Source organism: Sceloporus undulatus, chromosome 4, assembly GCF_019175285.1.
Source record: "Sceloporus undulatus isolate JIND9_A2432 ecotype Alabama chromosome 4, SceUnd_v1.1, whole genome shotgun sequence".
Taxonomy (NCBI): domain Eukaryota; kingdom Metazoa; phylum Chordata; class Lepidosauria; order Squamata; family Phrynosomatidae; genus Sceloporus; species Sceloporus undulatus.
The window spans coordinates 112,507,964-112,529,631 of NC_056525.1; the positions used below are offsets into that span (position 1 = coordinate 112,507,964).

The following is a 21,668-nucleotide window of genomic DNA, read 5'->3' on the forward strand; positions in this document are numbered from 1 at the left end:
TCAGTAAATAGTTTTCTTTCCACTGTGAGAAAGTCTTTCACTTAGTTCTCAAAGCCTGTTTGCAATTCATAGAAATATTATTTTCTCTGCAGAAAATGTTGTTTCCTGCACAAAAAGATGTTGTTTCCTGCATAAATCAACCAGATGCAAATTTTGCAGAGGATAAATCCCAAACTACAAAGATTTTTGTCAGTCTAAGATTCTTCTTGGCAAGGGTTCTCAGCACTCCAAAACCATGTTTTTTTAAATCATTTTTTCACAAATTTATTTACAGTCAGCCTTCTGTATCCATGGATTCTGAATCCATAGATACAACCATACATGGCTTGAAAATATTCCACAGTATAATGATAATTTTTAAAAATCCAAACTATCTCTAATAAATGAGATACAATTTTACTATGTCATTATATATAATGTGACTTGAGCATCCACTGATTTGGGTATCCACGGGAGGGGGGGGGGTGGAAGCAAACTCCAGTGATACCCAAAGCTCTTGAGTAATAAATCAAGAGCACCATGAAGAGATTGTAATTAATTATTATCCAATTAATGCTTTGACGCAAATTAATGCTTTGACGCAAATTAGGAAGCCACAAAGGGTTTTTTAAATGCTATTCCTACTATATATTGATTTTTTAAAAAAATAAAAGAATAAACAATTTGTCACATTTTCCCATAAATATCAATCTATAAAAGATGTTTTTCTATAGATCACAGCTTGTACCATGGGATTCTTTACATGGCACAGAATTTTTGCTCTGGGGTTCCTAATCCACAATGAATCATTTATTATAGAGTTCTATGTGCAGATATGCTGAAGATCAAATGCTACCCAAAGCCCTTCTATAGGTACAGGGAATTAACCCATGCACTACATTCTCAGAAGAGACCAGTCAGTAACAAAGCAACATGACACTCAAAACATTAATAAAGGTAAGAATAGATGATAAAATCTTGGCAAACTGTAATTGGCGCCAAACTAAACTGCACTTCTGTATATGGATATGGACATCTTTTCCCTCTTCATGTCTAGTTTTTATCAATTTCTTTCATGATTCGTTTATTCTTTTTATGGAACAAACTCCATTCCTTTTCCACGTATTTTTTAAATGTACACATTTTAAAAATTTGTAGACACTGCTTTACCACATCCTCACTTTTTGACTAAAGTATTTCTCACACATCTCAAGGGTGAGCATTTATCTTTGTATAACTTTGCAAATGTACACATTTGAGAGGGAATGTGTCTCCAGTAATCCATAAATGTCCAGATTCCAGAGCACAAATTGTATCTGGCTCATGGACAGCCAAGGAAGTGCAGAGTGAGCCAGAAAAGAAAAGAAAAAAGCAGCCCACCAAAGCAGATTCCCTCTCTATTCCAATGCAAAATTATTATAGGGGTAAGTCCCTTTGGACCTACTAAGACTTGTTTTTCAGTTTTAAAATGGCGGCAAATGCTATTTGGAAAACCTGTCATCTTCAGATTCATTTCAAATTAGAATCTATACCATTTGTCTGAATATGTCGAACAGTCCATTTTTCACTATTCCTTGTTTGATGGAAACAAGAATTCTCATTTAATTTATGACGTTTTAATCTTCTCAGTCTGAAATATCATATAATCACAGATTTACCACACCTGATGTTATATGAGAGTCAGAAATAACTATTATGAATAGCGATAGTATTTATTATCTTCCATTCCCAAAAATAATATTCCATATTTGCTACCGTAGAAAAGCATCATGGACAAGCAAACTGATTTGCAAAAATATTGCCAGATCCACAAAAATGGTGGTTGGTGACAGAAAAAGCAGTAGTACAAAGTAATGCAAAGTAATCATAATTGTGATTAAGTGAGAAACAAACAACAAATAAACCAGCATAGTGCTCTAAAGTGTGTGGGGGGGGGCAGTTAGCTGGTGATTTGAATGTCAAATATTAGTAATGATGTGCTGGTGTTTCAGAAAGACAATAACAAAAAAGGGAAATGGGGAATAAAAAAGGGGGGCACATTCCTAATTACCTGGGATCAAAGCAAAAGGACCTGGCTTTCGGGGGAAATGTGTGTTCTAAACATATACAGGACAAAAAAAAAAAAAAAAAAAGAAAGAAAGAAAGAAAGAAAGAAAGAAAGAAAAGATCTCCACTCACTGGTCCCAGAATAGCCACTTGAGGTTGCTGCAACCAGTCTTTGGGTGGCTGCTTCTGCCACCATGTCTGCAGTCTGCCACCATGAATCTATGGCCCCATACAGACTGCCAAAATAAAGCTGCTTCGGGACACTTTGGAGGTATGCTGTTTAAATGTTGCATGCGTCCTAAGAGTCTGGTAGCTGCGCCAAAGCTGTGCTCCAGTCCTCAGGACTGGAACGTGGCTTTGGCGTGGCTTCAGGATTCTTAGGAAGCATGCAACATTTAAACAGCATACCTCCAAAGTGTCCCGAAGCAGCTTTATTTTGGCCTGTCTGTATAGGGCCAATATTTGTGCTTGTTGCTTTATTTTAGTGATTGCAGGCTGTTCTGTCATGAAGAAGCTTACCTGAGGACCTGGATCTCCAGCATCACCTTTGGCACCCGAGGCACCTGGACCACCCTATATGTGACAAGAAGCAAAGCAATGTTTTAGCTCAACTAAAGTGCCAATTTAGCTTAAAGTAAATAAATACATTTCCCTTGCTGATACTGATCTTTATGGACACATTCAGTCAACCAAGAATAAAATTGCTATCAAGAGACAAAGAATTCAGTTCCTAACGACTCAATGGTCTTGTGATCCTATTTAGTGTATACCCACTAACATTCAGAAGATTTGTTGTGCCAGAAAATATGCACTTTAGGGATACTGTTCCTTTTCCCCCATCCTTTGTGGTCCCAATAATAAATTGGGATTTTTGAGTCTTTGCATCATTCACTTAAAAATCTTCAATAGAGGTTAATTAAATTATTAGATAGGACGCTTGAAGAAACCAGTTCTCTAAAACCAATTTAGACCCCATCCGCTCTTGCTTTCCTTCTTCCTCTCTAAGGCAGATTTACCCTTGGGAATGTTGGGTAGGTAGCAAGTAGCACTAGAAACCATACAAGTCTTAATATTGGCTGCCAATTGTATGGGATCATTTCCTGTCCATTTTAAATAGATTATAATTAAGAAAAATTATCCTTAGAGAGAACAGAAATTTGGTGCACCATTTATTGCTAAGAAGAGGTCCTGTGGGGAGACAAGAACTCTTCTGTGCTTGCTATCCTGTTGTTGCCAAGGTATGTCTTTCGCCCCCTTTGGGGAAGGACTTGTGGAGAAACTGACAGAAGCAGCTGACCGTTGGGTCCATTTTGGGTCAAGCTCTGGTGAAAACTACCCAATTCAACCTAGCTATTACAATAATAAAAAATACAGACGGGTGAGAAAATTTAAATTCTCCTCAGGAAATTTAAAAGAATACACAATCAAGGTCTGTGTTTTGAACAACAGAACTGTAGCTTTTGTATGGGCATAACTTTGCTAGAAAGTTATCCTCTGAATACTTTCTTCTGGAAACCCAAGCTACTTTACAGCACATTACAATAAGAAAGGAGTGATGTGCACATATATATTCTTTTTTCCTTTTTCATTGTTGCTATTCTAAATAAGAATTACTGGATTTCTACAGCCTCCTAGTGGCTTAATAGAAAAATGACTTAAGATAAAACAGCTGCTTTACTAGTTTTCTTTTCTTAAAAATACAATTCCCAGTTCATATGAAAACTTGCCAAAGGTGTTTTGTTCCTTAATGCAGAAATAAAGTCTACTGAAATAAAAAGGATGTGCATACATGCATCTTAGTAGATAAATTTATGGGGGATAGAAGTACTAAATATATGCAATTTGCAACTATGACTGCAATGAACTACTAGATTGACAGACTTGCACAATTTATGGCAATACAGCATTAGCTATATAGGGTGAGCCAAATTAGGTATATTGTTATTGTTGTGTGCCTTCACATCATTTCTGACTTATAGCGACCCTAAGGTGACTATATCAAGGTTTTTTTGGAAGGGGGGTTAGCATGTTTCTTCAGACAGGGTTTGCCATTGCCATCCTCTGACTCTGAAAGCATGTGACTTGCCCAAACTCACCCAGTGGGTTTCAGGGCTGAGCCAGGAATTGAACCCTAATCTCCAGAGTTATAGTCCAAAACTCAAACCACTGACTATGCCATGCTGACTCCCAGGATGAGGTTATCTATCTATCTATCTATCTATCTATCTATCTATCTATCTATCTATCTCAAATCTCCTCCTGCAAAACCAGGAGCAATGTTACATCCATGGCAAGTTACAATGCATAACTAGTAGGCTGCATTTAGCTTTGTGATTACAAGAGGCACATAGACCTCTTCCAAAGCCACTCCTTGAGTGGATCTCCTGCAGATGTCCTGCTTTGAGAAAGAAAATCCAGCACAAAGATGTACTTAGTGATAACAAGATAAACTAATGCTAGGAGTAAGGAAAATACTACTTGGAGCTCACTAGGAACATTTTCATTGATAGAATGTGCATGGAAACTCAGAGTCAACTTAAAGGCACATAACAACAGCATTTGAAGACAGCATGTAAACAAACAAACAAACAAACAAACATTAAAATTACTCCATCCAGGAGGTGATTTGAGATATCACATCACTATCCTCCAGGAGTGTCTACATGGGGTGCTTTTGGTGTTTACAGTGCTCCTTCCACCCTGCCCCATTCCCACGCAATTGACAGAAAAATGTATGCTAAGCACCATCAAATTCCTTCCACTGCATCCTCAAAGGAATCACTACAGAGGCACAATACTGGCCAATCTGCTTTTGGCAAAAAGAAACACTGAACACTGCACTGAAAACTAAATATATCCTCTCATTCTAGATGCTCCACAGTTCTTCTTGACCTTGGCATCGGAAGCATTTTTTTGGTAAAGAATGTAATTATTGAGGTCTCTCAAGAGACTACTGAGTTTATGCAAACCTGTAATCTTGGTTGAACTAACTATCATTTTATACTGTTGTAAATATACTTGGATAGCTTCTAAAAGATGGTAGCGACTTAACTGCAGCATTTAAGTGATTCATTTGATTATCTATGTCAGCAGAATATCAGTTTCATAAAATAGGAAACCATCATTAGGAGAAAATTGTTCAGGTGATTTAGCAATTGCTGCACTACTTCTGCTTTTGTCACTTGAAGTATTCAAAATACAGTGAGATGTCAAATTTCCATCCAGAAAGTGTTTAGCTCAGAGGTCTGCAATTTTGTTCCTCTTATTATCCCAAGTAGATATTTGGCTGAGCCATTCTGTTTGCACTTTAACTCTGTAATCTTTTTAATCCTCTATATTTCTGATTGAATATATAAAGTCAGAACAATCCCTTTGATTGTGACAGACTGAAAGCCACATATTACCAAAATGCTTTGAGCTCTTTTCTTTTTAAATGAATAAATAAAGAAATAAATAAAGAAAGAAAGAAAGAAAGAAGTTTGGGAAGGCAAAACTAGGAGGAACAATCAATCCCCCCAAACTGGGAGGCTGAGAGACATTCTAGCAATTTCTAATAACCAAAGAAAATATATCAGGAAATTCACTGGTAATACATTAAAATTTTTAATTAAACTTATGGTGCAGTCCCAGAGGCAGCTGAAGACATTTTATTTCCTAAGGTGAAGATAAGCTACCTCCTCCACTGCAGAAAGTGGCTGGGCTAACAAAATCAAAAAGTAAAAAATGATGGAGACACAATGTCCTCCACCATACTTAGGAGCAGCAGGTTAGCTTCGGGATATTTGGCCAGTTGGCTGTCTCACAGAGATCTGTTTCTAGTGTTTCTTCACACACCTCAGCATCTGCATACTCTCCTACTCTCCTGGTTTGACAAGTACGGTCTTGATTGATCCTCTGTTGTTCCACTTTTTCAGCTGCTTTAGAAGTGTTCTAGTTTTTGTCTTCTCCTCCCACTTTCCTGACTTTATCGTCAGTTTACTTCCATTGGTACAAACTGAGTTCAACTTACAAAAGAAGGTTGTACTCAATTAGCTCAGTAGGTGGAGAGGAGAGGAATGGAATCTTGCCCTTCCCAGTAAGCTCAAGTAAAAAAAAACTGCGGCAGCCTCTGCTAGTTTATGTATTCTTCCTAATTACAACAATAATGTTTATTGATTACCCTGTGGGCCATCTCAAAATACATGCTCTTCCTAATTAATGACTTCTGCTATTTTTGCCAACACTCTGATGTTTCATCTTGACCACATGTGTCCTGTTTTCATCTGTAAAATGTTGAATGGTATGCATCTGCTTCCTGAGGCAGCTTTGTACCTGTTAGTTAACTCTGTCAGATCATAACTTATTCTTGTAAAATTACTAGCCAATCAAATGACATTGCAACTGAAATAAGACACCAGAATGTTTGCATCTTATTTAACATACCACAGGACCTGGTCGTCCAGTGAGTCCCATAGGGCCGGGTGGCCCTCTCATGGCAATCTGCAATTTAGAAAGGAAATAAAAACTCAACATGAGTTACATGCTTAATGGCTGGCAACACCTACCAGAGATGGCACACCCACTTCAGAGCAAGTATAGTGCCATTTCAACCATCATTTGTTACCTGAAGGAGAGCAATGATAATGGGTGCACCATGTTTGTGGTATGCTACAGATTATATACTTCTACTCTCTATTTGTAATTCTCTCCATTTATACCCTGGGGTTGTTTTTTTTGGGGGGGGGGGGGTTGGAAACATTAAAATTCAAGGTGGCCTACAAACTGAAATGTTGACAACACAGTCAAAAGTATACCAGTCAATATAAAACAGAATTAAACTAGCAACAATATTAAAACACTTTTAAGACATACACTAAAAAAAAAGGAGAGGGGGGAGTTAAAATAGTACAATGTAAAGCAATTTAGGCCCAGTACAAACAGTCCAAAAGCAGTGTGCTGGTGCCGATTCTAGGGTTCTGGAGCGTATAGCAACTGCACACTCCGGAACCCTAGTTTGTGCCGGCGGTGCCATGACTGCACAGCCCCACCCACATGGGATGCATGTCCATGATGCAAGCGTGGCGCTGCGTCCGCACATCCAGGTGTTGTGCTTGCATCAGGGACACGCTACAGTGCACCCATGGCACACTGATGATGCTATCCATGCACACCACAAATAACCTGCTTTTGGAGGGTTATTTTTGGTGCAAAGGGATGCTGCGCAGTTTGGCTGCTGCGGCGTCCCTCCGGAGGAAAACTGGGCGCCTCCAGCCCGCCCTTTCGGGGTGGTCTGGAGAGCCCCATAGTATCCTTGGACAAACCCTTTCTTTATAAGGTTTTAGTTCTAAAAGACTGTCTGATTTTTTTTTAAAAGCCTTTGCCTGCCAAAGGAAGAATGACAAGGAGAGGGTCATTCTACCCGTCCTATGAAGGGAGTTCGAAGACCGAGGAGCAGCCACTGAGAAAAACCCATCTGGTGTTCCCACCAACCATGCTTCTGAAACTTACCCCTTCTGAGTATGAGGGTCTATCTACACCACTGAAAAACACCACAATCTCCATGAAGTTGGTGCTAGCAGTTCTCATGATGTACAGGTATTTCTGGGGAGATACTGTGGTATTTGACCCCTAACCCAACTTTGCTCTGAACTAAGCAAAGTCAGGGGAAAGCCTGGTGTTTTCTAGAAATCCCAGAGTGACTGTAGGTTCTTGTGGCATGTGAAGAGCTGGATTGGGTATGATTTAGTTCAGTCCAATTCCTCACATGCCAAGAGCTGCACCATCGTCCATCCCTGAACTGGAAATATAGAGTAGGATGGAAGAGTTAGAATGAGAAGAGAAGAGAGTAGGAAGGTAGTTGAGGAGATGGAATTGGATCTGTAATGAAACAAAAGGTAATAGGGAAGTATAGGAAGATGATAGTATGGAAAATTTCCTGATGAAGTTGTATGTATGAGATGCAAAAGTGATTTGTTGAATATCTATAGAATTCATGTTTACATGTATATGTTTTATTTTGTAATGGAATATAAGTATGTATGGATGCTTCTTTTAATTCAATAAACATTAAAAATTATTTAAAAAAAGAAAAGAAAAGAAAAGAAAAGTGCAGGGAAAGAGGATGGCCTGTTTTCTGAGCCACCACTGTCACTTCGTCATAGACATGAGCTCCCTGCAAGAAGCTGTCATAACTTCTGCTGAGGTCAGAACACTGCAACCAATGGATCAATGAGGAGGGGGTAGAGAAGCTCCCTCCTTCTTGCTCACATGGCAAGATGCCCCATTTTGATCTCAGCAGAAGCAACTGTGCACTAGGCTGGCTCTTGCAGAGAGTTGCTTGGCTAGTATGGCAGCAGTGGCAGCAGTTACAGTAGCAACAGGAGGTAGGGCCAGGAGGGCTGATGCTATGTCAGTCTGGCTGACCTGTGTGCACAATGTTGTGTCACACGGGATTTGGCCTGGTGTGTGTGATCACCACTGTGGTCAGTGCACAGCCAATTCAAGACATATTTTTTGGATGGCTCCTGGATTAAATTGCCAGTGTAGACATGCCCTCAGAGTTTATATGCCAAAGAGTATGTCCTAAAGGACAATTCAGGAATTTGAGCACAATTCCTCGAATTTCAGAATCCATTAAAAGAAAAAAAATAATTGCTGTATTATTCATTTTCATTTTCCATAGAAATCCTAAAAACATTTTCCAAATATGTCAGAGAGAAAAAAAGACATGTCTCTCTGGATTTAAATTCTAGATAAATCCTGCAAAGAAGTATGGCTTTGTTGCATGATGATGTAAGAATTTGTTTTCTTTTGAAGCAGTTATGTTCTTATGAAAGGAACACAGACATGAGAAATGGTCTGCAAGGATGCTGAATACAGGAAGATAGCAAGCTGTGATGGTCCCATTCCTGTCTCCTGGTACTCAGAACAAAGGAAGGGAGTCAGGAGCCCAAAGGCCATGTGTAGGCCTCAGTCTAGCTTCACACAGACCTCAGACTAATTTTAGCTTCTGCCACTTCTGAGTCTGGCTCTGCTCATGTTTGTCTCTCATTCTGCCTGTTGCTGGAAAGAAGATCCCACCCCACCCAGAAAGTCCTAGCCATGAAGGGGGGTGGTGGAATTCTTTATCTCCACCTTAAGTGTGTTTCATTCTTACCCTGGCTTGCTGAAGAATAGCTTGAGCTTGGGTCTCTTGAGCTGAGATCGCTGGGCCCTTCTCCCCTCCTCCACCAAAGCGAAACTGTAGAAAAGTTGGAATGTTTTAAAAGTCAAAATCAAACATGTTAACAATAATTAAGAAATTGTTCTCTATGGCTAAAAATATTTTTCTCCACTTTGTTGAAAACTTGTATATGGCCCAAAACAGGCAGGCCAAAGTGGCTTCCAGCCACTTCGGGGACCTGGTATTAACATGACATGCCCTCGAAGCATCCGGAAGTCACATGGAGGCTACACGGAGGCCAGAAGAGTTGGCCCAAAAAGGAGAAGTGAAAATCAGTTTCAGCTGGCAGCTTGTTTGGGACCGCAGAGGCTCCCACTTCGGGAACAGGCCATACAGTTGTCATGGTCCCACCCCAATCAGGGCCAGAGTGGTCTCTGGCCACTGCTTCATGCCAAACTGCTTCACCCCTATGCTGTTCTTTCATGTGCATCTTACTTTTAAAAACCTGAACAGAATCACTAAACACACACATGCCTTCAAGAGGTGGATGAAATTCCATTCTTTCTATTCACTATGACTCTTTTAAAGTGAGCTAAGATGTTTTTAGGGTCACTCAGAGTGTACAGAGTACAGGGGAGAAATCCCAATTACCGCATACTGCTTTGTTACATGTATACAATAAAACCTTACCTGATGTAACGACTGATTTATATACTGAATCTGTATGTGTGTGAATTTGCCAGAAAGTCCTGAAATGTTTAATAATAATAATAATAATAATAATAATAATAATAGGAAAATGTGCAAAACCCTTGTACTCTCCCAGCTGAGAGTAAGTTGGGTTTTTTTCCATTCTCGTATGCAGCTAGGAGATTACAAGATTTTTTGTAAATTTTTGTTGCTTTTCTACATTTCAGGACTTTCAAGACATTCTTTTGTGAAACATCTCTTGTTTTAGGGATGATGATGGAGGAAAAGGCTTGTGTTTCTACTTTTATACAGGATGAGAAATCTCATGATGGTTTATAACATTTTCAGTGGGGTATGTTGCCACAGGAAATGCCTTTTCTCCTTTAAAACGAAAAATATTCCAAGTAGTCTTTACATCACTATTCTAGAACTAGATTATCTATTAGGGGAAAATATCACTTATTAATCATTCTGCATTGATTTCCCATTTGTTTTAAGAAAGGATGAAATCTGTATAGGAAAGTTAGACTTACCGGCAACATTAACATAGTACCTGGGGGGCCAGGCAAGCCGTCAGCACCTGGAAGTCCAGGGCGTCCTGCTGGACCCTAGAAAACATGAAGGGGACACACAAAGTTGTATCATTCACATACATTTATTGGAAACATTATGCAGTTGCTGGTCATCAAAAATAGAATGTAAGGATGTACTCTCTGCATTGATTTCCTTATTAAGCTTGTAAGGATAATTAAAATGTAGGAGTCATAGCAATCTGCTAAAGAAAAGAGAATGACATGGACATCCCTTTTTTCTCAGGAATGTAACATTTGTTTTGTGGCTATCATCAGGCCAATTATTTTTCTGTGAAAATACAATAATATGTGTCTTTCTTTACAAAAAATGGGCTTTCTCCCTTAGATCTGTGCACATACACAGTACAGTGATTATGGGCACACTTGAGCCCTTGAGCTGGTTTTGCACAAAGATGTGAAGATTGAAAATCTTAGAAAAAATGGGTGAGGGCGAGGGAGGTGTTGTTTTCCTGTTTTAGTTTGGTTTTTTTGAAGCAAACATTGAACAAAACATGGGATTATAGAATATGTTCTTGAAGAATGTGGAATAAAGTATTTAAGACAAAGTTTTCCTGAGTTTACTCCCCTAAAGTATTTCTCAAAACTATGTAGCAAACCTTTTATGTAGGACTATGTACAGTCTTTCACGTGATTACAATTCCCAGTCCTTATATTCATTTTTATGAGAATATTTTATGTCTGCTTTATGCTGTGGAGAACAAAATAATTTTCTTTGCTCTTCTAATGTCAATGGTTTCTTCTATTTTTATTGTCTTTTGTTTTGTTTTGTTTTTTGGCATACTCACAAATTTCATAATTTCCTTGAAAGCAAAAGGATAGTTATGTTTTTAAGGAGGTAATAAAACCCTCCTGAACTGTTACATCAAAAAATCCCATCTTTCAAATCTAGAAGAGAAGTTATGCTTCCTTCCTAGTATTTGGCATTTTTTGGCAGTCTGCATATCAACCATGTCTTTCAGGAGGGAAAAAAGAAACCTAGGCTCTGGAACATCAAAATTAGCCATCCACACAATATGGATTGTGAAAAATGAGTTCAATTTGGCAACCAATATACCACGAAATACCCATCTCTATCATCATGATAGTCCAATGCTCGAACCACTACACCACAAAACTAAAAATAGCTAAAAATAAATTTGTGGATTTTTTAAAAAAAGGTCAATTTTTAAAAAATGTTGTGTGCATTGAAATTAATCCTTGCAACCTAATTATAAATGCTCCTTGCTCTTCTTGGAGCAATTCACCCTCCTTTTGATGGGTGGGGGCAGAAAGGAGAAATTGTGGGGTCTATAAGGTTTGAAGGTCATGCAACTCCCCTTGGGATACTCATTTGTTGTCTCAGGTCCACATTTCACCTGCCATTGAAAGAGAATGACTTGCCCGCCAATTTTCTCATCTAAATTCTCTACATGTTCACTTGATTGGATCAGGCAGAAGGATCTGATGACTAGCAATGGCAGATGGAACTATAGTCCTCTGCATCCCATGGCAGTTTGCAATGGGAACATCCTACACAGACTGAGGCTGCTGCCACACTGCAGAATTAATGCAATTTGACACCATTTTAACTGTCATGGCTCCACCCTATGGAATCCTAGGATTTGTATTTGTTGTGGCACCAGAGCTCTTTGACAGAGAAGGCTAAACAACTCACAAAAGTACAAATCTCAGAATTCCATAGTGTTAGTCATTGTAGTTGAAGTAGAGTCAAACTACATTAATTCTGTGTAGATGCAGCCTTATTCAGAAAATGACTGTGAACAATAGACATACACAGTGATTTGGAACTGAGACAAGGAGACAAGAAATTGATTGAAGGGAAGTTTTTCATCTTGTCTTTTCCCTTGGAATCCCCCCCCCCCCTTATCTTTCTCCTAAAAGTCAGGGGAACTACATAAATATGGTGGGCTGAACTGTGACTATTGTTGAGGAAGTAGGGATTTCTCAAAATCAGGCCACACCTAACACATTCTTGGGCAGTTCTTTAGTCTTCCTTTTGTATCCCATCGTCCATTGTTTAGGACAGGCTGCTGATCTTTCAATGGGGCTTTATAGGGGGTACACATGTTTACGGAGAGAGGAGAAGGTGTAGAATTTTATTTCCCTCAACTTCTTGCTCGCTTACATATGTGCACCATTTCTGATGTGTATTTTTGATGTGTATCTCTTTGTGCACACCATTTGTGATTTTCATCATGGTGTGCAGTTCAGCAACAATGCCCACTGAAACAGCAGCAACTATGAAATATATTCTCTGTGCTTCCAGACACAAATATTTCAGTGAACTGTCATTAGGTAATGCCAAGAGGAATTCATTTTTACATCAGTCATACTACAGAATCTTCTCAGCATGAATACAGCTAGATCTCTTTAATTATATTAATTGCAAAAAAGGCCTTGTGACAAGACACATACACTTTAATTCACAGCACTGTTAGACAAATGGATATACAGATGGTTTCTGAATTATATGTTTTGCCAGATATCTGTCTGTTAGTCTGCAAACACTAAATGGCATTTAAAGTTAAGACACAAAAGGCTTAATATTACACTCATTCCCTTCTCCTATGACAAAGCAGATTTAGGAGGGATTATTTTGATAACTAAATAAATTGTTAAGCAATCTGCTTCCATCTCAACTCAACTCTCTAAATCACTTCACCTTGAATCCCATTCTGCTGTCTTATGTTTTTGTTACATTAGTATATGTGCAACATGCGGTTCTACCACAATTTGTCTTTTGATCACATGGTATCAACATAATCTAATCCGCAGAGATTAAGTAAAGAAGAGAAAAGTGCAACTCAACTTTGTTTAAGAATTAAATATGTATATCATGTTATATCTGAATGCCTAAAGGTAGGTCTGCAAAACATTTTTTTTAACATTACATAGCAGCCCTGGTTATAATGTGATAACACTTTTAAACATTCAGATGTAACAACTTGAGAATGTATTACTCCATTACCTTTTTGAAATAATCTAATACTACTTGCACCAGGAAAACAGATATTCCAAGGTTTATATTTAGCATGGTTTGTTGTTGTATGCCTTTAAGTTGTTTACAACTTATAGCAACCCTAAGGTGAACCTATCATGGGGTTTTCTAGGCAAGATTTGTTCAGGGAGGGCCTGCCTTTGCCGTCTTCTGAGGCTAAGAGAATGATTTCCATCGCTGAGTTGGGATTCAGATCCTGGATTGAGTGGGGTTTCAGACCAAAGGTCAAATCACTACACAATGCTGGCTTTCATTATCTCATGGAGACAGATCTATTTTTATTAATGCAGACCTATATGTAACTATTGGTCTTAATACCTCAGTGACACTTACATGTTCAAAGACAGAATATCTCAGTTTCCTAAAACAACAGAGTGCTTTCACTTTCATGCTCTACCGGTAAAGTTCCATATATTTTATTGGTTATTTAAAGACGTGTGTGTGTGTGTGTGTGTGTGTGTGTCTCACTTTTCCAGCTGGGTTTCCTAGAAACACCTAGCCAACGACTACTGAAGACAAAACATAGGTTGGGCAAAATTCATCTCTGGGCTGCAAGCACCCCAAAGCTGTTTTGTGGCTCTTGTCATCTCTAGACTATGAACTGCTACTCCTGCTCCCAGAAGCCTCCAGAAGAGTGATAATTTATCTTTCAAATAAGTTGCAGCAGCCCCTTCCTCCAACAAACTGCTTAACATCAATAAATATCCATATACTTCTGGACACATCTAGGGTTTTTTGTGTTGTTGTTGTTGGTGGTGGTGGTGGTGGTGTGTGTGTGTGTGTGTGTGTGTCTATTATGTTATTGGCGACCATGCTACCTCTGACAAAATGCTTAACACATAGATGTTTGTTATGTTTAAAGAATCAGGTCTTAAATTGGGGCTAGAATAAGTGTGTCCCATGGGATACATGGTCAACCCCCCCCCCTTATTTTTGTTGCCACTGAAGCACTCTCCCTGACTCCACAAAGCTACCCCCACCACACTGTAAATTTCTGAGAGGATTTTCAGGGGATTTTTGTTCACAACAAAATAGCCTTAAATGTTCCCAGATTATTTGTAAATGCATAACTAACTTCTCCATCCCAAGAACAGCACCAACCCTGATGCTGACAAATGCCAAAAAAAACAGGTGAAAACAACTGATGTGATCAGAAGTGTGGATGTCTCCTGGGAAATCAGAGGATAAAAACTATCCCCTTCTTTGTGAACAGTTGCCAATCTCTTTCTTACATTCTTATGTGTGAAGTACAGTATCAGCTAAGGTAGAAGAATCAAATATTTCAGGAACTAGGCTCATGTATATATGTAAAATCAGAACATAGTGCACTTTAAGTATTGGAGATGGAACTATGCTATCCATAGAAGATGATGGCTTCCTGTGGTAATTAGTCAGTGAACAAGAACCAAAGTGACTGCACTGCAGAGAAAATGGCCAAAGAAATGGCATGGGGGAACATGGTTGGAAGAAACTCATCAAATCATGACTTTAAGTTACTAATGAAATTAAAAGTCAAGGAATCAAGAAGTGTATTTTGATCGGCCTTCCTCTTCCCTATACTAATGGGATGATAGAAAGGAAGCTGTGTTAAGTCGAAGGCTTTCACGGCCAGCATCCATAGTTTTTGTGAGTTTTTCAGGCTGTGCTCTAGAAGAGTTTATTCCTGACGTTTCATCAGCAGCTGTGGCTGGCATCTTCAGAAAATCCTGGCATGGAAGAGAGTGGTGTGTGTCTGTCTACACACACACACACACACACACACACACCATCCTTCCCATGCCAGGATTCTCTGAAGATGGCAGCCACAGCTGCTGGAAAAACATCAGGAATAAACTCTTTTAGAACATGGCCTCATAGCCCCCAAAACCCACAAAAAACTATAATAGGGGAGCTGTCGAGATGTGAAGTAGATGTCCCTTCAGTACAACCACATATATCCTCTCCTAGGGGAGATATGAAAAGTGTCCCTTTAAACGTGATGGAAAGCAAGTCAAACAGAAAGAGCAAGGCAGTTTCATTTCTGGTTCACCCACTCTTAATCACATCAAAAGCAGTTTAAGATTAATTATGGAGAATTTAGGAATAAGCACCCATACCTAATTCCTATTTACTAAAAATCCAAGACATTCACTTTAGGAATAGTGTTTTCATTTATTTTTAGGCCTCTAAGCCCTAAAGCATTGATATTTTTGGTGCTTTCCATTATACTTAGACATCTTGGGCGTAATCTGCATTGCAGAAACAATTCAATTTGAGATCACTTTAAATGCCATGGCTCAATACAATGGAATGCTGGGATCTGTGTACTTTTATGTCAAAGAGTTCTGATGTCACAACAAACTACAAATCCCAAGACATTGGGCTATGATAGTTAAAGCAATGTCAAACTGCACTATTTCTGCATTGCAGATTAGACCATGGACACAATGTACTATGTATATATCCACAATAATACTGAGGACATTTTTAGAATGTGGAGGCGTTGAGAGTGCTTTCTGTCATTCCCATTATCTCTGATAAATTTATTAGGTTATACACAGAGAAGAGGAATAGCAGACAGAGCTTTGTCTGTAGTCTAGTTTCAGTGTGTTGTTCAGCTTTAATGTTCCAGCTGAAATTGGGGCAGAGTAAACCTAATATTGTAGCCTATTGACTAGCCTTTGCTCAACTCCATTATTCTAGAATGCCAGAATAGAGTTTTAAGAGCTCCAAGCCTTATCTGATATTCTTCCTACCTGAACTCTTGAATCCAATGTCAGAATGAGGGGTTATTTGTTTGTTATATTTATACTCCACTGTACCTCCAGTGCATTCAAATCAGTATACGTGGTTCTCCGAGGTAGGACAGCCTGGCCAAAGTCACCCAGTGAGAATATGGCTTAGCCTATATAACCTAGATCTCTCAATCCATAAACAAACTATTTAACTACAGTCTGCACCTCATATAGTAAAGCCAGCTATTATGGTTTGATTGCTGTTTTTCAGGCATCAAGAGGGATGGGCTTACTTCACTTGTCAACACACAGGATGGGATGTTTGCTTCATAAACCAGACATTATGCTTCCAGCCCCCCAACCTGGCACACTTCCCATACTCATTTATAAACCACACTGACTTACCCTCTCACCAGGGTCACCGGGAGGACCAGTGGGACCTTGTGTACCTGAAGGACCCATAAGACCCTATAAAGAAAAAGAACACAATTAATAAATTATGCAGAATAACTTTCTAGAGTAGTGTCGGAAAGCAGGAGCAGGCAAAAGGTTTTCTATCTAAGCCAGAATTTGTTTTGTCAAAAGAAACAAAAATACACAACTATGTAAGAAGCACATTTTCCCAATCAGTTATCATTGAAAAGCCATACTACTCATGCTATCTCCGAATAGATAAGTATCTGCTTTGATTGTATCAGGTTATTATGTAAACAATTAATTTTACCATCCAATGCAAAATTTGGAACACAAATGACATATAAAAGATTATATACTTACCGGAGGTCCTGGAGGTCCTGGAGGTCCTTCAATAAGCATCCCCTATGGAGAAACATGCACACACACATACAGAGAGTATTAGTTTGAGACATGTTTGAAAGCAAAGAACATACCACAATTAGCAGAATATTTGCCTTTTTGCTTTCCTTTTCTTTACAAATACTGTACTTTCATTTCTGACATTTGCTGCTTATTTCTGCAGCTGTGACAGAGACTACAGTTCTGCTTCACAGGCTACAATTTGTATTTCATAGCATATATCACGAAAATATCAAATATATGCTTTCTAAGAACTATTCTTCAAAAAAGTACTTTCACTACAATTGTAACTGGGAAGAAGTATTTAATGAAAGGACCCTGTTCCAGTGTTAAGAATTTGTGTTGCTATTGCTTTGGCACCATTCCTTCCTTCTTAGTTAGACCTTACGTCTCCTCTTAGAGAAATCTGATCCAATAAATAACATAATTACCCAGGCACCCTACTGGCTAAGTGTCACCAAGAAAAAATAACACAGAGTAACAGCAGTACTTTCTGGACAGATCATACACTGATCCTAGTCAGTTGGGGAGGACATGGTGAATTTAAGGTATCATGAAGTCTACTTAGTGCTTCCAAAATACCCTATAATTGCCTTTCAGTTAATAAAAAAAAAATCAAGCAAGGATACCTTACACAACACATTGAAATCTTCATGAAAATTCCCCCATTTTCATTCCACTCTAGTTTAAATCCCACATGCTTGGAAAAAACACTCTAGCATGAGAATCATGCTATTATCCTTAAAATATCCTCCCCCTACCTTGGTGACCTTCAGAAGGTTTGGCCTACAAACACCATAACATTGGCTATTGGGCAAAAATCCAACAAGTTTGGCATTTTGACCAATACATTATGTGCTTTAGATCCACACATGACTAATTCCATTCAGAAGGCTTACTGAATTACAAGTGGGTTTATTATGAAACTGGAAAACAATAAACATTTGTTAGGTTTCACAGGATCTGAGTATTCATATGGTCTTAGTAGCACAGGACTGGACTGCAGGTCTGAGTGACTTAATTAGGTTGCAGATTATCCAGGCATGAAAGGAACTCAGTGATGCTACTTTAAAAACACACCTCTGTTTCAGAGAAAGATATAATCAAAGATGTGTTTCTTGCAAGACACATATTCCAAAAACTTTCACCGGGACCATCTATTTTGGTTATAAAAATCTGTCTAGCACGAACCCAAAACTAGACATTGGTTGCTTCAGTAGTATTTTGTGTGGCTTCCAAAGCTCCCTAATGTTCATATTCCTGTTGGTTTAGGATGGCAATGTTTGCATTACCTTCCTCACACTTCAAGAGAGAGATTTTGGCTATGACACAATATAGGGACTACAGTAGCTAGGAGAGCCAGACATTGTATAGGAGACTTTTGTGCAAATGTCTTTCCAGATTATTGACAGTGTGTTTCATCTTTGGCTTGTGATTCAAGTGCTGTTTCAGTCCATGCATCATCTATGGCAATATCTGCTGCTGTCTTAATTCTAAAGGACATAAGCTGGTGGGATGGGGCAGGAGAAATCCTAACTAGTAATGGAAGGAAGCCAAGGTTCAAAATTGAAACGAGTGTGGAGCAGAGCTGTTATGAGCCAAGGTTTGCCCAGCACCAGCATTTCCCTAGTCTGTTCTCCCCATCTCCATTTTCCCAAAGGTGACTGTTTCAAAGGTAGAGAGGTAAGTGGTTGACTTGGGAAGGACTGTAATAGCACTGAAAGCCTCATCTTTAAGGCCTGGACACAAGATTGGAATGCTCACCAACACCAAGCTGTATGGGGAATATAGCACACAGAACATCTTGTGAATCCACTGAGTTGAGAAGCAGACACAACTACACTGTCCATGTCTTTCATCAGCAATGGAGAATCTTGAGCATACATAGATAAAGCCATAAAAGCAAAGCCATAATGGAAGATCCAATCCTTAAATATAAAATGAATGTCTCTAAAGTTGCTGTTGCTGGACATATTCTGGAAAGAAGGGAGCTATGGAGAAGGCTGATCAAAAACTCACTTTAACCCTCATTCCAAGTTTGAATGCTCAAGAAAGGAAAAGCTGAGAGTCCTAAAAATGGAATAAATTCCAACTCAAGATTATGGCAGATGAAATTATTATAACTAATAATTCTCATGTATACCTCAACAGACTGTAGCTTTGACCTTTCCTCCTCACATATTCTGTTATAGAGATGGCCTCACCCCACTATGGTACAAATATATAAGACTATTATCTTTTATCACATAGATAAGACTATATGGTATCCCACATATCTTCTCACATTGCATATTACTGTATCTCTGTACTAACCCACACAAGATGTTAGAGGAAATTCTGATTTTTTTTTAAAAAAACTCCCTAATATATTTTGATTTGTTTAATGTATTTTGACCCTTTAATGTCTTGTTCTGCAGGTGAATGTGGTGTCTTAGAGATGCTTAAATAAATTAAATGCAACAAACAATTTAGCAATAGAATTTAAGGAAACAAGCTGAAATATATGCTCATTTATCTTGGACTGCAAGTACAGAATGGGATCTCCTTCCAAGTAGATATAGTCTATAAATCTGTGAGACTATGTACAACTAACTAGGAGTAAAGACCACTGAAATCATTGTATCTCCTTTTTGAGACAGATACAGTCTGTTGCTTTATTATCAGAATTCAGACTGATGTTTATACATCAGATCAGTGCCCCATCTAGCTCAGTACTGTCTATACTGATGGGCAACAGCTCTCTTCAGTTAGTGACAATCTTTCTTGCATTATTTAGAGATGCTGAGGAATGAACTTGGGACTTTCAACATTAAAAAGATGTGCCCTATTATTGGGCCACAGCTCTTCCCCAATGTACTGGGTGTGCTCTGACTCAAAACTAGCAGATCTTATAGGCCAGCACAATTTAAAAGGTCTCCATGCTCCCCAGAATCTCCACATTCACACACTGAAGGCATCCTTTGCTCCTTCTTTTATCAAGAGATGAAGATGAAGGTGAGAATCATCCCTTGGCACTTTGTAAGAATTAGCTTCCCAAATACTCACAGGTTCGATCACTGCAGCTTCTCCCTTCTGTCCTTTTTCTCCATAAGCACCATGACCATTCACCTGCCGAACCAGAGAGGCAAACATATTGGAATGAATGACACAGAATCAGAGATCTGCAGAGCTGGAAGTACAATCTCCTGTCAGTGCTGGCATCCATGTCAATGTGAAAGACCTCATTTTGGAGAAGGGTAGGGATGTGTCATGTTATCCTAAGATTGTCAGAATTCAATCATCTTTAATTGGAGGTAGAAAGCCATGAAAATGCTTTGTGGCACTTTCTAAACGTGACCCTGTATAGCTGGATCACTCATATTATAAAAGACCCTGAAAGTGCTTAGTTCTGACCAAAGAAACATTCTCTGGATATTTCCAGCATCCTAGGCTGGTTCTGCAAGGGTCAGAATACTTCAGGAACAGTCCAGAGTATTCTGGCACCTGAGATGCCTCAATGTCCTCTCCTTACTTGAGCACTCTGTTGCAACGCAGGGTGGCTGTTTACATCATGTCCTACTGTGCCACCTGGTGCTGCATCTTCTGACTTCAGAATGGTGATGCACACTGGTAGCAGCACTGCCAGGAGGCACAGAAGGACACATTGTAAACAGATGCCTGGTGTCACAATAGAGGTTCTCAACAAGTGAGTTATGTTGGGGGGCAGAGGTATACTGTGAGTTCAGTGCTGAACTGGCTGGACATCATCCAGACAGTTCTTACCAGAACTAGGGATTGGGTTCTGTGTCATCAGGACTATTCACCATGGGAATGTTTTATTTGGCCCATGTGGACAGGGTCATGGCTTCATAAAAAGGGACTGACAGTGATGGGGGAGAATTTTATCTCAATATGTTTCTAATAAAAAGTGTACCAAAATATCTACATGTCTCATCTAGGAGGGAAAGACCGTTAATTTTTTTTAAAAAGTGGGAGAAACAGTAGCTGACAGAAATATCTATCTATGGCCAGGGATGGAAGTGCCTGACTGTTAAAAGTCTGGCTTTGAATCCTGATGTGTTCAGCCATGTTTGTAGTGATGAATTAAGGTTACTCTCTTTTTCTAATATGCTCATCACCTTTAACACAGACATAAGTGACAGGGAGTTTAAAATGGCTCTCTTCATGCTGGGAATACATACCTGCCTGGATAAGGTTGGTGCAGATAAGAAAAAAATCCATTTAAGTTATTTTTCAAAGCATTTAACCTTTCCTCGGTGGTAAATTTATTCATATATGGGATAGAAAGAAGGTGATGTTTAAAAAATTTAAACATGGGAGAAAATGAAACTGAGAGGTTTTCTCATCACTACTGGAAATAGTTCCCAGCAAGAGTCAAAATTGATTTTAAATTTACCAAATGAAGTTTGGATTGTCACCATCTATCATCAAGTATAGACAGCCAATGACTTCTAAGAGCGAAAAGTGGTATGAAGGAAGTCTCACTTCCCATTGGAATTTCTTTTGTTGCCTCTATACAAACAGGTTATACAGGTTTTGAAACAAGGGGCCGAAACAGACAGGTCAAAAGAAGCAGCTTCTGGCCACTTTGGAGGTGTGGCATTTAGATGATGTGCACATGCCTAAAGCAGCTGGAAGCTACTCCAATACCACACTAATGCGGCAAGAGCCACCCCAAAAAGGAGCAGATT

General features: G+C 39.0%; 1 protein-coding gene across 1 annotated transcript in view; it reads right to left on the minus strand.

Moving 5' to 3' along the window:
• The window catches only part of COL11A1 (collagen type XI alpha 1 chain), a gene marked incomplete at its 5' end in the record, with an annotated part of 325,199 nt that overhangs the window by 184,643 nt on the left and 118,888 nt on the right, over positions 1-21,668 (minus strand). The window contains 7 exons of the mRNA XM_042464341.1: positions 2,545-2,598; positions 6,448-6,504; positions 9,161-9,244; positions 10,390-10,464; positions 16,567-16,629; positions 16,939-16,980; positions 20,023-20,085. Of these exons, the coding sequence (XP_042320275.1) occupies positions 2,545-2,598; positions 6,448-6,504; positions 9,161-9,244; positions 10,390-10,464; positions 16,567-16,629; positions 16,939-16,980; positions 20,023-20,085 (438 nt within the window). The remainder of the gene's footprint in view (positions 1-2,544; positions 2,599-6,447; positions 6,505-9,160; positions 9,245-10,389; positions 10,465-16,566; positions 16,630-16,938; positions 16,981-20,022; positions 20,086-21,668) is intronic.